Raw genomic sequence first — 13,803 nt, forward strand, 5'->3', positions numbered from 1 at the left:
CCTTTGTTAAAAACAAACTAACTTGTCAGTTAAATTGTTTAATTAATTAAGCTAATACCATTTCATTACCAACCAAAAAGAAGAAGAAAAAATGAAATTATGAATTATTTATAATACTACAATTTTAAAATTCCAATTTCGTTTCAAATGTGTTAACGTACTCAGGATTAATGTTTTATTAGGAACTGTAAGGAAAATAAAAAAAGAAGTGTTTAGTTTTCAATGCTCTAATAGGTTTCGTAATTATTTAAAAAAAAAATGTACTTATAAATATATGTATGTTCAAGAATTGGAAATGAAATGACCCCTTACAAATTTTATTTTTACTGTAGTAAATTAAGTAAATTTTGCAAACAGAATAAAAAGAATAAAATCTTTGATTTCTTTTATATTCTATGTGAAATTCCTATACTTTTTACCAGAGAATATTATAATGATTTTCGTTTGTTCTTATTAACGTTGCCGAAATAATCATAATCATGAGCCGTCAACATACTGTCCGAAACATAAGGCCAGCATCAAACAAATTAGAAAAAATGAAGCAAAAAAAGACAATTTTTCAATTCCAACCATAAGTCCTAACTTTCACAGAACAATTCCATAAAGTAAAAATGATCTTAAACCAGTGCAATTGTTTATAAATATCTTCTATCGAATTAAAAATCGAAAGTATGTGCTTATCGATTAAAAGATACAGTGTCGATTGGAACATAGTCTATGTGAGATGCTGATGTGAGTGCTTCATCTTGGAACCTGGACCGAGCTTAGACGTAAATTGTAAATTAGAGAATAAGTGAGAAAGTGTGAAATGTTATTGTGAGCTGTGGGATTTTTAGCTCTTTTTAAGTATTGGTTTAAGTTAAAAGAAAGAAAAGTAATCCTAAAAATCATTAATATGTTGAGAATTTATTTTTTATTTAATTACTTTCTTTGAGAAAAAAGTTGTTCAAATATTTAAAGGTTCAACTAAAGTGCTAATGAATACTTTTAGAAATGACGAGCTGTTTTTTCCGTTATTATATCATTTTCTACCTTGTGATTTTTATCAATTACGCATGCCATGGCAGTTCGTTAAATAAGATAAATCAACCGCAGCTTTTATCAGAATGCAAAGGGTTGGATAAAATATGCCCTCGCTTGGAACTAAAGAGTGATTTAGATATTTTAGAATGTGTCCAGTTCTCAGTAAGTATATATTTAATCAATTTTGGCTAAGCAATGTAACGTAACAATAAAAGTTTGCCAAAATAAAACACGGGCAGCTTAAGAATTTTTAATTCATTTACAGTTAATACTTAATGCCAGAAATATCTATAATTTTCCACTTTGTCTCTTTTATACTGTTTTCTAAATAAAATAAAAATCTCTATTAACGATTGTTATTTGTAGGACACACCAAACAATATTGATCAGAATTGTCTGAGTAATGTTTGGAAGTTTGCTGCAACTTTATTAAATTATCAAAACATGCTGGAACTGCTTGATCCACACTGTCAGTCGGAAGTAGTAAGTCTGCCATGCAATTCTCGAGAGCAACCTGGCGCTCTGCTAAAATGCGCCATAGAAAACATTAGTCAGATCAAGAGAAAAGATTGTAAAACTTACGTAGAAAGATTGCGATTTCTTACGTTTTTAGACGCAAGGGCCATGAACTTATTCATTGAAGAATGTAATGATGACGTAGCAAAATATAATTGTGAATTTGATAGGAATCCTGAGGTAAAAATGAAATAAATTTTTAGATTTGCTCGATTAAACAAAAAAATTTCCATATTTATTTAAAAGTGTGCTTTGGTTTCAGGTGACGTTATCTTGTTTACAAAAATACTTATTAAAACTGAAAAAAGCGTGCCAGACTCAGGTACTTCGTTTGTCTGAGTTACAAGCAGAAAACGTAAAATACGATAAGCAACTATTAACTAAATGTGCATCTGAGAGGCGTTTGTTCTGTGAAGATGTTAGTATGGGTTCTGGTCAAGTTTATGAGTGCTTGTTTCGCCATAAAGATGAGCAGAGAATGTCTCCACAGGTTTTTATATTATTATTTGTTTTACATTTTAAAAATATGCTTAAGAAATTCAAGTTCCGATTTTGAAGAAGAAAATAATAATTCGACTTCCCACAAACATGAAATAATGAAACAGGATGGTTAATATTTTGCCGAATTATGTGGTATTTAAGAAATAACTTTTTTTTTGTAAAATAACTAATGAATTCTCTTCTATTTCTATTCATTCATTCATTCATTTATTTTTTCAAAATCCCTCACAAGCATTTTGAGGCCCTTGAAGAGCATTCTTTCTTTGCCTAATGTTCGTGTCAGTTCATCTCGCCACCACACAATAGTTCTCTTGGGGTTGGTGAACCAACTAAAGACAAGGCAATTAATTCAGATTTCCTTAGCTCAATTTTCCTAAGTTACTCGAGGATTTCCTCCCAGAATCCTTCCACGGACCTTCAAAAGCTCTAATTACTTTATCGTCTTAATTAATTTTACCAAGTTTATCAAGTTTTTGCATCTAGTAGTGACTGTAAAGTAAGTTTGTGCGGTTACAACTTCACCACCTCTAACAAGATCTTGATGAATGGCTCAGATGGTATTCGAAATTGAATGATACAATTCAAAAAATTAGTCTCCAGAAATTCTTTCATTGGCCATTGCCGATGAAAACCTAAACATTGACCCTAATAATGTTGAAATAGATCTTTTTCTAACATTTTGCTTCATTTTAGTGTGCAAGTGAGTTATTGAGACATGAACAGCTAATTGTCCAGGACTATCAAGTTAGTCGAGGTCTTGTGAGAGCATGTAAAGAAGATATTAAGAATAACCGTTGTAGAAAATCAGTGTCTGACGATAGAGACATCCGGCTTGCACAGATATTGCTTTGCTTGGAAAACGCTACACATTACGGTAAGATAATTTCTATAATTGTGTTCTGTATTTTCAAACAAAAGATTTTTTTTTTTAATAGATAGAGCACTCAGGAGATTAATGTGGTTAAGTCCACTAAAATCCGGTTTTTTCTTTTGTTTGTTTTCTTTTAAATTTCGTTCCAGTATTTTTCGCAAAAAACAAATAAAAGTTTTTTAAGACCTGTTACTAATTTTTCAGTGCATTATTTTTACACTTTTTGTTTTAAACGACAAAGTGAACTTTTTTATCATTTGAAGAAGTTAGTGCTAACTTCTCAGATTCATTCACTTATTTTTCGTGTATTTTTTGTTATAACTAAGTTAATGTGTATAAGCTAGGACCAAACCTAGTCCAGGCTAAGTGCAGAGAAGAAATGTTAGCACACCGCAAAATGCTTCTTGAAGACTACAGGCTTTCCCCAGAATTAGCTAACAGCTGTCAGAGAGAAATTAGTACCTTTTGCAAGAAAATTGAACTTGGTGGAAAGACCATCCATTGTTTGATGGAGTACGCTGGTGCTAGAAAGCAGACTAGGATTAGCAGCTCTTGTTATAAAGAGGTAATATTACTTTTTAATTGTACTTTATGTACAATTTCAGACATCATTAATTATTAAACATAACATTATTTTGTAGCTGGATAATTTACTAAAACAGACAGATGTAGGAGAAGATTGGCGAGCTGATCCTGTTGTTTGGAAATCTTGTCAAAGTGTTGCAAATGTGGCGTGTCGTAATATTGTAGGTGGTGATTCAAGGTTCATATTCAAATTTATAAATGCCAATAGATTCCTTTTGTTAAACTGAAAGAAAATGAATTTATAGTTTAACTTCAGACTTGTTACAGCTTTTTATTTCTTTTTTTTAATTTATTTCATTATTGTTAACAATAACTTTTCTTTTGCGACAGAATGATGTCTTGCTTAATGGAGAAGATTGGTACCGAATTAATGACACTGGAATGTGAGAAATCGTTAAGGCAAATTCTTTATTTCGAATCACGTGACTTTAAGCTTGATCCTTTGTTATTCAAAGCGTGCAGTGAGGATGCTAGCAAGTTATGTTCATCTACTCGAACCTGGTCACACTCAGCATCTCAGTTGGTTGTAGCCGGACATCAGATTAATCCTCCCACATTTATACTTCCTTGCCTTTATGGAAATACAGACAAGGTGAGTTTTGTATCATTAATATTAATTGTTCATTAAACATTGTTGCTGGCGTGTTACATATAGTGAAAAGCTTCTCTTTATACTGCAGTTAAACTTTTTTTTTTATTTTTATCTAAGACCAACACTTTGTTCCGTTTTTTGTAGTTGAATTCAGGCTGCTTAATTGAGCTTAGAAGAGTCATGCGACAGAGGGCAGTAAGTGTTGATTTACATCCTATGATTGAATTATTTTGTTTAGAGGATCTCTCCCGTTATTGCAATGATAAAACAGGAAAAGGAGAAGAAATACTTTGCCTACAGGATAATCTGGAAGGGTTTGTACAGAATATCTTACATTTCCCCTTTCAATGCTTATTAATTTATTAGCTTATATCAGCTTGTCACATGGAATTTGTGTTTTCGAAAATATTTAGGCTAAGTGATTAATGTATGTTTGATGGATTAAGTAATCCAAATTCATTAACCTATTGACTTACAAGTAAGCCAGTTTTATTTGGTAATCTATAATGTTAAGCTATATTAGTATTGTGGCTAGTTAATATTTACTAACCTATTTTTGTCATCTTTTTCCATATTTGGAGACTGGTCGCTACTATGTGTGTTTTATCCTATTTCACATCCCGTTGTGCCTTCAATCTTAGAAGCTTAGAAAAATTTGCTTAGTTCGGCGAACTACATTAAAGAATTTAACTTCTGCTTCGAGAAGGGTCTAATCATTAACAATTAGCGTCTTAATGTGTATCACAAAATAAGGATGACATTTTTTATTTTTTCAGGCTCACCTCTGATTGTTCTATTGCCATATATAATTTCACAGAAGTCCAATCTGAGTACATGGAATTGAATCCAATTGTAACGACAAATTGTAAAGAAGTGATAAATGAATTGTGCAATGTAGGTATAGATTTTTTTTTACTTCTTACACAAATTCTTTTCGTAATGTAATTATTAATTTATAAGTAGAGTTTGTACTTATAAATGTAGTATGTGGTAGAAACATAATGAATATATAAATGCATTTTAAAAACGTGTATAACCAAATCTGTTGCTCCTCACTTCATTATTTTTTCTTTCTTCATATTGATATTTTTTTAGCAAAAAGATATTAATATATTCCATTTTAAATTATATTTTTTGCCATATGTAAATACTTGTTATTTTTACGCCTATTTCGGAGGTATATGAGAGTCAAAATTGATAAATTCTTTTTATTTAATTTTAAATATTTTTTTATCAATAAGACTACATTACAGAATGTCCAATTAAAGAATAATGGCCAGGATTTGATGGATTGTTTAATTGAGAAAAAAAATGATCCGTTAATGAAATTACATTTAAAATGTAGAGCATCAGTTGAACACCAGCAATTAATCAGCTTAAAAGATTATCATTTTACTTTTAAGTTCAAGGTAAAAATTAAAGTTGCAAAAGTAAAAGGTGTTTTCTCTTTTATTTGAAGATTTTTAATCTTTTCATTTTATTTTCCGCAGAAAGCTTGTAAAAATCATGTGAGTAGATTTTGTCCTGGAGCTAAGGTAAAATCAGAAGTTGTACGATGTTTGAGTGAGGTGATTCGCAATGATACTTTGTTGGAACAAAAGCAACATGTACCAAAGGAATGTCATCAACAGTTACGTGCACAGCTTTTACAGCAAAGAGAAAATATTGATCTCAATCCTAGAATGAAATTAGATTGTGCCGCTGACATAAGGCAGTACTGCCCAAAAGTATCCCATGGTAATGCGAAGGTATAACAAAAATTTGTGTGATTATTATATATTTAAAAACATAAAATTAAAAAATATTTAAAATGTAATAGTAATAAAATAGTAAGGGTTATTCTGAGTCTGCAGACAGGTCACTGAAGCTCAGAATATAAAATAACGTTAGGTGTAACATTAATACGAAATCATAAGTAAGACACATGATATATGTCGGCTGACGTAAAAAGTATAAATAAAAAGACACAGAACAAAACAAACTATCTTGAACTACGCACAGCAAATAACCTAAGGCAGAAAATATTAATTATTAGTCTCTTATTAACGTGCTCAATGTTGACAAAATAATAGACTTCATCAACAGAAAGAAGATCCTAAAAGATCCCAAAATGTATATCCTAAAAGATAACAAAATAATGGGGTGCAATTTTGGGGATTATGCATAGGTTTTCGAATAAATCTCAGGTGTTTTGGTCTAAACAGTGGTTTTCTATGTATTAATTTTGCTTGGCAGTTATATTTAGATAAACACATTCTTAAAAAATACCAAATTTAGAATATTTATTCAAACATGATATTTACAATAAAATTTGGTATTCATTTTTAGGTATTAGAATGCCTTACAGCAAATAAACGCGTTCTTACTGAAACTTGTCGTCGCAGGATTTTCGTTGTTGAAAAACAAGAATTAACCGATAGTTATACAGATTATACATTAATCAACACCTGCAGAGCTATGCTTGCCAAGTTTTGTCCCAATATGAGCTCCAATGAACAACCTCTTACATGTTTAAAGGTAAATTGTTTTACATATTACTCGATTGCGTTTTTTTTTTAATTTATATTCAATATTTATTTACTTTTATCTGTTTTTAGAAATTTAAATATGCTGATGATTTTGATTATAATTGCCGAGCAGTAGTGGTTTCCAGAATGATTGAACAAACATCCGATTATAGATTTAATCCCAACTTGCATCGTGAATGCCGACATGATATATCATCTTTATGTGCTCCAGCTATGGCTAATCAGCATGATGATAGAGAATTAGAAGGAAAAGTAATTCAGTGTCTAAAGGTTAACAGTTTTTACGGTTTTACTTTTCATTTAATTTTATATATTTCTTGTAATTATGAGTTTAATTGTGACATTACAGGTGCATTTTAGGGCTGGGAAACTTACTTCCAGCTGTGAACGTGAAGTAGTAACGGTACTTCGTGAAGCAGCTCTAAACTATAAACTTAATCCACTACTTAAAGCCTTGTGTTCTACTGAAGTATGTACTTTAAGTTATTTAATAATCTATGTTATAAAAAGAGCTTTCATTCAGTAATCCGATATTGCTGCCCTCTTTAACGTGACTAAATATAGCCTTTATTGAATTTCAAAGAATGCTTGTTGCTTCAATACATTTAAAATTTAATTTTCTAGGGCAAGATGGGTAAACTATTTTTAGTTTATTATTTATTTTTCTTAGATTAAACATTTAAAAAAAAATACGGGTTTTAACACATTTTTCAGATAAAACAATTGTGTGAAAATTTGAGTGATAACATTGGTAAAGGAGAAGTTGAGGAATGTTTAAAACAGGCATTGTATAATGGACAAATATCGAATACTCTTTGTAAACAGGAAATAATTGAGTTATTTAATGAAGCTAAAGCTGACATCCATGCAGATCCACTATTATACAGAGCATGCAGCAGAGATATTGAGAACTATTGTTCCCACATACAAAAAGGAGCTGGCCGGCGTAAGTAATTGGATTTTAGTAATGAAAAATAAATTATGTTATCAAAATTAGTATATTCACTTTGTGGACTGGTGTAGGTAAATTTTTTTGAGAGTAAGATTAGCAATCGCGTCGGGGGTCGCAAAAAGAAGTTCTATTTTAAATCCCATTACTGGAAGCACATCTTTTTTGAATGAATTGGCGGAAAAGGGGTACATGATCAGCTGCAGTTGATTGCCCCTTGATTGCAGTTGATTAAAGTGATTGTTGTTTTTCTCTATATCCAAGATAATGAGATTAGTTATTTAATCTTTCACACATGGTTTGTAAGCCATACGTTTAAAGCTTCTATTTGATTATCTTCTTGTGTTTAGGATAGGTCTCGGAGAGGTGATGGCATTTTACTGCCATTTGTAGTGGTAGTACCTTCACATAGTTCATTTCCACTATCTATGGCAAAGACAATGAAGTATTTAGTTGAGTTGAATGGAAACATTGTAGGTGGAAGTCATATCCTCTTCGCGAATCTGATAATCCAACTTCGGAAAAGGATCATATCCGATAACGAATAGAATGAAAGAAAATGAGCACGTTACTGTATAGATAAAAAATTTCACTCTCAGAGGGTCTTTAGCTATTGTGCAAACATTATCTGAATATCATGTTCCGTGATCCTTCAATCTGTAAAGAAGCTCGTCAACCGTCAAACACCCTATCGAGAGTAACTGAATATTTTTTTCTTTTCCTCTTCAACTATTTTTAAGCTCTGTTTTGTATACTCTCAGAATGTGGTTGTACTGTCTCACCAAGATCAGATTACCTTAGAAGCCCCACGTAATCAAGAGAAATTCCTCAGTCTGTATGCTTTTAATTACCAATTTTTGAAATTAGAATAAACCTGCCTTACATTGAATAATAGTTTAACTGACTTAAATCATCTATAAATCTTTCCAAACCATGTGGTTGTACATTAGTAGAAATAAAACAGTTTTGATTTCATTAATATCTTCAAAATTTGGATCCGGTTATTTCCATTGCCATCGGAAACCTGAAGACCAAGAATGAAAGTTTTTCAAAATTAATATCCTGTTTTCTTTTAGCGAGATCGACCAATTTCTAGTCTTTATCTATTTTCAGAAAACCTTGATAAATGTAATAGACTTTGTCAAGTTCTTATACTAAATAAAATTAAATGCTTTGGCTTTTAGATAATATGGCTATTAACGCTCTTTTTAACTCTTTTGGTGATAGAAATTGGTTGAGGATAAAAAAAGAGGCATACTTTTAGAAAACTAATCGATATGCCAGGCGAATTTAGTTAAATGAATTTTAAGAGAGCTTACAGCGAGCAACTCTTGGACGACTGCTTGTAGAACTATAGTTGTTTCTAGTTCGAATTTTTGATTCTTGAATATTATTAATATTTCTCGCAAAAACTCGAGCAGATTCTTCTGTTAACCAAAAGATTCTTACATTGACATTATTAACTGGATGGCAAAAGCCAATGCAAACATAACAGAAAAATACAAAATTATGTTTTTTAAAATTATTACTAGCAGCATCTAACATTTCTAGACCGTAACAAAATTTAGTTGATTATTTTTTTGTTAAAGCCGTAGACAACATTTCATTCATTATTGTATAATTAATTATTTTATTTTAATTTTTAGAATTAGAATGCATAATTGATGTGCTACATGATAAAGATTCACAAACAAAATTACAGTGGTCTTGTGAAAAAATGTTAAAAGAAAGAATAGAAATGTACAAAATTAAACCTCCAAAAAGGGTAATGGTGGTCTTAATGTCATGAAGTTTTATTTTATTTTGAATGAATAAATTAAATAATTTTTAATGTGGCCTTTTTCAGTTGGAAAACTTTCAAGAACTATATGGCCAAGTATATCATTCACCATCAAAAAAATATTTTATAGTCGTTTTAATGACTTTTATTGGAATGATATTTATTAGCGGAATGTTTTGCGGTAGAGTTATGCGAAGATCGAATATTGGAAAAAATAAATAAAATTTACTAAAAGTCTAACGATTACCAAAAGAATTTTACTTTGAAAAGCAAACGTGAGTAAGCTGATAAAATGGGTGATACTTGACAAATTTTCGATTCATGTAATGTTTGTAAATAATTGTTTATTTTATGAAAAGTTTAATGATTTTCATTTCACCAAATAAATGCATGATTAATGTTTTTTTCCTAAGCTCTCTTTCAATAGATTTCTTAATTGTTAGGAAATCCAAACATGTTTTCAAAATGTTTTGGTTAGTTTAAGTTATGTCAACTTTATAGAATGACACTTTACAAAATCCTTTTCACTTTATATTAAATTTATTATTCAATATCCTATTTCTAGTGACTCTTATTGCTAATGTATTATATAAACTCTAGGAAAGTTCCACTATTTTGTAAGTATTTGTATGGCAGTCTATTTGCATAGATGTTTCAGCTATCGGAAATATATATATAGTAAATAAGAGTTCTGTATTGTTGACATCATAGAATGATTAGTGACGTCCTCAAGTCAAACATTTTTCCTATTGGTTCATATTATTTGATTTTAATGTTACGAAATATTTTATTTATTCCAATTTTTTTCAAAGTTGCTAATTTTAAGAAGTTAGTTATTATTAGCTAGTTAGATAAATTTAGTATTGTATGCAACAAATTTATTTAACTATTATTTTAAATCTCTAATCTAATTTAACAGGCTTTCATAATGTTGATTTTTTTTCTCTCTATTATTTACTTTTAACAAAATCTCTTTTTGAAGAAGCATGTACCATTATTGTATTATGGTATTCCATTTTTAATTGCACTACTTCAGTTTAAATAGTCCTTAATGTTTCAGTTCAAAGGAATAGGATTTATTTGATCTCAAATTAAAAAAAAAAGTTTTAAAAATAAAATAGTTAAAGGAAGATAAAAATTAAGTTAATTTATTTTTGTTTACTGATCTCTAAAGATGCTACCTTTAAATGTATCAGGTACTTTTCCCCTTTAGCTTCTCGCAGAGCTTTTGATATGCTCTTTATGTTTGAAGCTAGTGATAGCAAAGATAAACTTTGTGATAACTTTGTTATCATAGTCCCCAGGATGGAGGGATAAAATGAGTGGAACCAATCACGCTCAAGAAAGCTGTCCTTAGCAAGCCCTAATGTTCTGACCGCACCTTGCTTCGAGGTCTCGTCCATCTGATACCGCTTCGTAGGACACCATTAGTCTGAACTATTTTAGATGGAGAAAGTTTCCAAAACTTCCTATTAATATTTTATTCATTGCTTATCCATCACTTTATCAAATAACTATCTTTGCCTGTGCCCCTTAATTGCTTATTCTTCTTTCACTTCTTACACCAGTAGCTTAACTCTCTCAATCGATTTTTATCGTAAAGTCTTCGTGTTTCTTCGAAACATCAGCCTCATTTCTAATACTAAGAACAAATCCTTGCATTCATCAATCGGCTCGTCTCTTTTATCCAAAAAGACCTTTTTGATTTTTACTTTTTATGTAAATTTTTGCATTGTTCTCTCATGAAGGGAGACTGCGTTATCTCCCGAATTCATACCGTTTCTCCTGTTTCATTACCACTCACTCACACTTTGTATAATCAAGACTGACATAGCTTCAAAGAATAACTTTTTTAAGAACCTTAATTCTCAGCCTGTGATTCCGTATTTAGTCATTTTATATAATCGGATCCATTTGAAAAGTTCTTTCCCTGGTCAGGGTTGGCGTATATATTATGTTTCCTCATTCGGACGAGGAAATCAAAGATATTCCTATTAAATTTAAGAAATCGTAAACCCCGTTTTCCAGAGGTAGCTCCATGCTTTCCACGCAAAAACGCTCTTCAATATTCGAAAATGTTTGCCTGTTATCTTGTTACTAGAATGACTTGATTAGCTAGTTTAACTTTTTATGCCAAATTTTTTTATTTTTTTATTTTTAAAATTAGGCATCGCTTTCTCTGAGAAATGTATATTTACCTTACTTTAAATCTTATCTGAAATATTTTAAGCTGCTTAAGAAAAGAAAAGTATCTGTCCTATCTCTTGATTTTTTCTCAAAAAGTTTCAATAATTGATTTTTGTTTTCTTCCGAAATAAACTTAAATTTCAAAAACATTCATAGGTGCAAATGAAGTTTTTTTTTGCAAAACTTGCGACTGGACCGCCATTCATCTTTCAACCTATCACATTTTATATGTAAAAATTGGAATTGCATTATACTTTCTAGATCTTGGGCATAAGAAAATCGACCACTCAGTTTAATGGTGGTTTTATCTGTACATGCCATGTAAAAATCATTAGGGATCTTCGCAAACATAAATTTTATGTAATAATAAACGTATCTATAACACCGTTTATTGCAGTTCACAAAAGATAATATTTTTTCTTTTTTTGTTTTATTTCCTGTTATTTATGGCAACTAAATAAGGTATTACCGCATGATTATATTACTCTTTAGTTTATGCTTATTTAAACAGTAGTATTAATAATTACCGATTGACTTGGACTTCAATTATCAGGTCTGCTTTTTTTTTTTTTTTTTTAGTTCCTTAATAAATGATTCAATAGACTAAACCAGATTAAATTTTGAGTTAATTACAGAGTGCCTCATAAAGCGTATTTAATCTGTTTGTTTCATCTCCAGATCTAATTGTACAAAGAAAAAAAAAATCTCTTAAGAAGTTAATTATGTTTGCATTATTTAATCACTTTTAAGATAATTATTACTCGTCTCTTATATTCTTTTTTTTTTCTATTTAGATCTGATGCTGTAATAATTTTCCTTACTTTCAAATGTTGCCTGAATATTTGTTGATATCAAATCAAATCTTCTGAAGTTTTATACAAATTTCTTAGATCTGCTTAGTCGAGATAAATGTTGAAAGTTATAGCATACAAAAGCTATTCAGTAAAAATAAATGTTCTTTAATGATTTTCTTTAAAATTTTAATAAATACTAAAAGATTTTGCAAAGAAGCCATAATCATTAATTGATTGAAAAGATTTTTTGGAAAACATTAAGTTTTTCAGACTAGTCAAATGACCAGCCTTAATTCTATAATTTGAAAATTATTTAATTTCATTGATTCGAAATTGTAACAAAAAAGTATTCCTTTCTTTAGAAAGTAGACATCTATTCTGCAGTATGTCTATTTTTTTCATACAATAATACGATAATAATAATATAAGGCATACTATAATTTCAAAATATGTTTCCAATGAATGTGGCACAAATGTCAATTGTTTACATTTTCTTTCTAGCTTTTACTTTTTATTTTTTGTCCGTCCTCGACCCTAAACAAGAGTTGGACGTAAAGTACGCCTGAAAAAAAAAAATGTACTACTTTTTTTTTTATTTTATATTTTTTTAAAAGTAGTAATCATTGGGTAATTATTCAGGAACAATGTGGTAAAATATATGTGTTCTATTGTTTCTAATAACATAATATTACTTGCGTAAATTGTATTATTAGTTCAGAAAATAACAAATGTCTTAACAAAAAGTATAACAAATTAATTATTACTATTGTTTTTCACAAGAAACAAACTGTTTCAGGCAATATTATTGCACTTCAAGAGAATAAATTATAACAATAAACTTTGAAATGGGCATTAAAAAAATCCTTTAGAACTTCAGTGAGATTGTATTTTTTTTTTTGTTACTTAAAAAATTTGAAGAGCCCAATACCGAAACAGAAGTTACTCTAAGAAATAAAAAGACAAGCGTTTGCTGACTTAAAAATTACAATAAAATTAAACTCCTTTTGGACATTATTAAAATTAACTGACATAAAAAATATTAAACTTTTAGGTTGCAATTAGAAATTGATTTTTATTTCTTTTAAGTAAGAAGAATGCCGTTCTTTTTAAAGGGTCTTTGTCCGGTTTAACGAATGGAGTAATAAAATTGAGTATATTATTTCCTTAAAACAAATTTTAATTTTTTGAAGTGTAAATAACTGTAATGTAACTGTAACTGTTACAGTTTAAGACGGCCAAATATATTCATATAAGGAAGAATTGTTTCTTTAATGAATCAATTATAGATGTACAAACATTTTGAAATGGATTATATTTTTATTAAAAATTATAAATATGAGTTATTTATTTAAGACTACATCTTTAACCTTTATTCTTTAAACAAAATATATAAATATTTATAATATTGCTGAAGAAAAATTTAAGCTAACAAGGAAAGCAAAAAAATTAGAAATGGGCTAACCTATTTTTAATCCTC

General features: G+C 29.6%; 1 protein-coding gene across 2 annotated transcripts; it reads left to right on the forward strand.

The window, feature by feature from the left end:
* Positions 1-692: 692 nt before the first annotated feature.
* On the forward strand, positions 693-13,673 carry Glg1 (Golgi apparatus protein 1). 2 transcript variants are annotated; one of them, XR_012459257.1, is made up of 18 exons: positions 693-1,185; positions 1,390-1,719; positions 1,802-2,029; positions 2,734-2,914; positions 3,256-3,476; positions 3,553-3,674; positions 3,827-4,088; positions 4,233-4,402; positions 4,865-4,982; positions 5,342-5,497; positions 5,579-5,836; positions 6,417-6,605; positions 6,686-6,886; positions 6,966-7,085; positions 7,331-7,562; positions 9,212-9,330; positions 9,412-9,620; positions 12,327-13,673. XR_012459257.1 is itself a non-coding variant. In XM_074130472.1 (17 exons), the coding sequence occupies exons 1-17, from the start codon at positions 994-996 to the stop codon at positions 9,565-9,567; spliced, it is 3,255 nt and encodes a 1,084-aa protein (XP_073986573.1). In that variant the 5' UTR covers positions 693-993; the 3' UTR covers positions 9,568-13,673. The 2 variants fall into 2 exon arrangements, 1 of the variants encoding a protein (XP_073986573.1); XM_074130472.1 differs by having other exon boundaries at positions 9,412-13,673.
* Positions 13,674-13,803: the final 130 nt, after the last annotated feature.

Source organism: Rhodnius prolixus, unplaced genomic scaffold (assembly GCF_049639745.1).
Source record: "Rhodnius prolixus isolate KJV_2025 unplaced genomic scaffold, Rpr scaffold_4, whole genome shotgun sequence".
NCBI classification, from domain to species: domain Eukaryota; kingdom Metazoa; phylum Arthropoda; class Insecta; order Hemiptera; family Reduviidae; genus Rhodnius; species Rhodnius prolixus.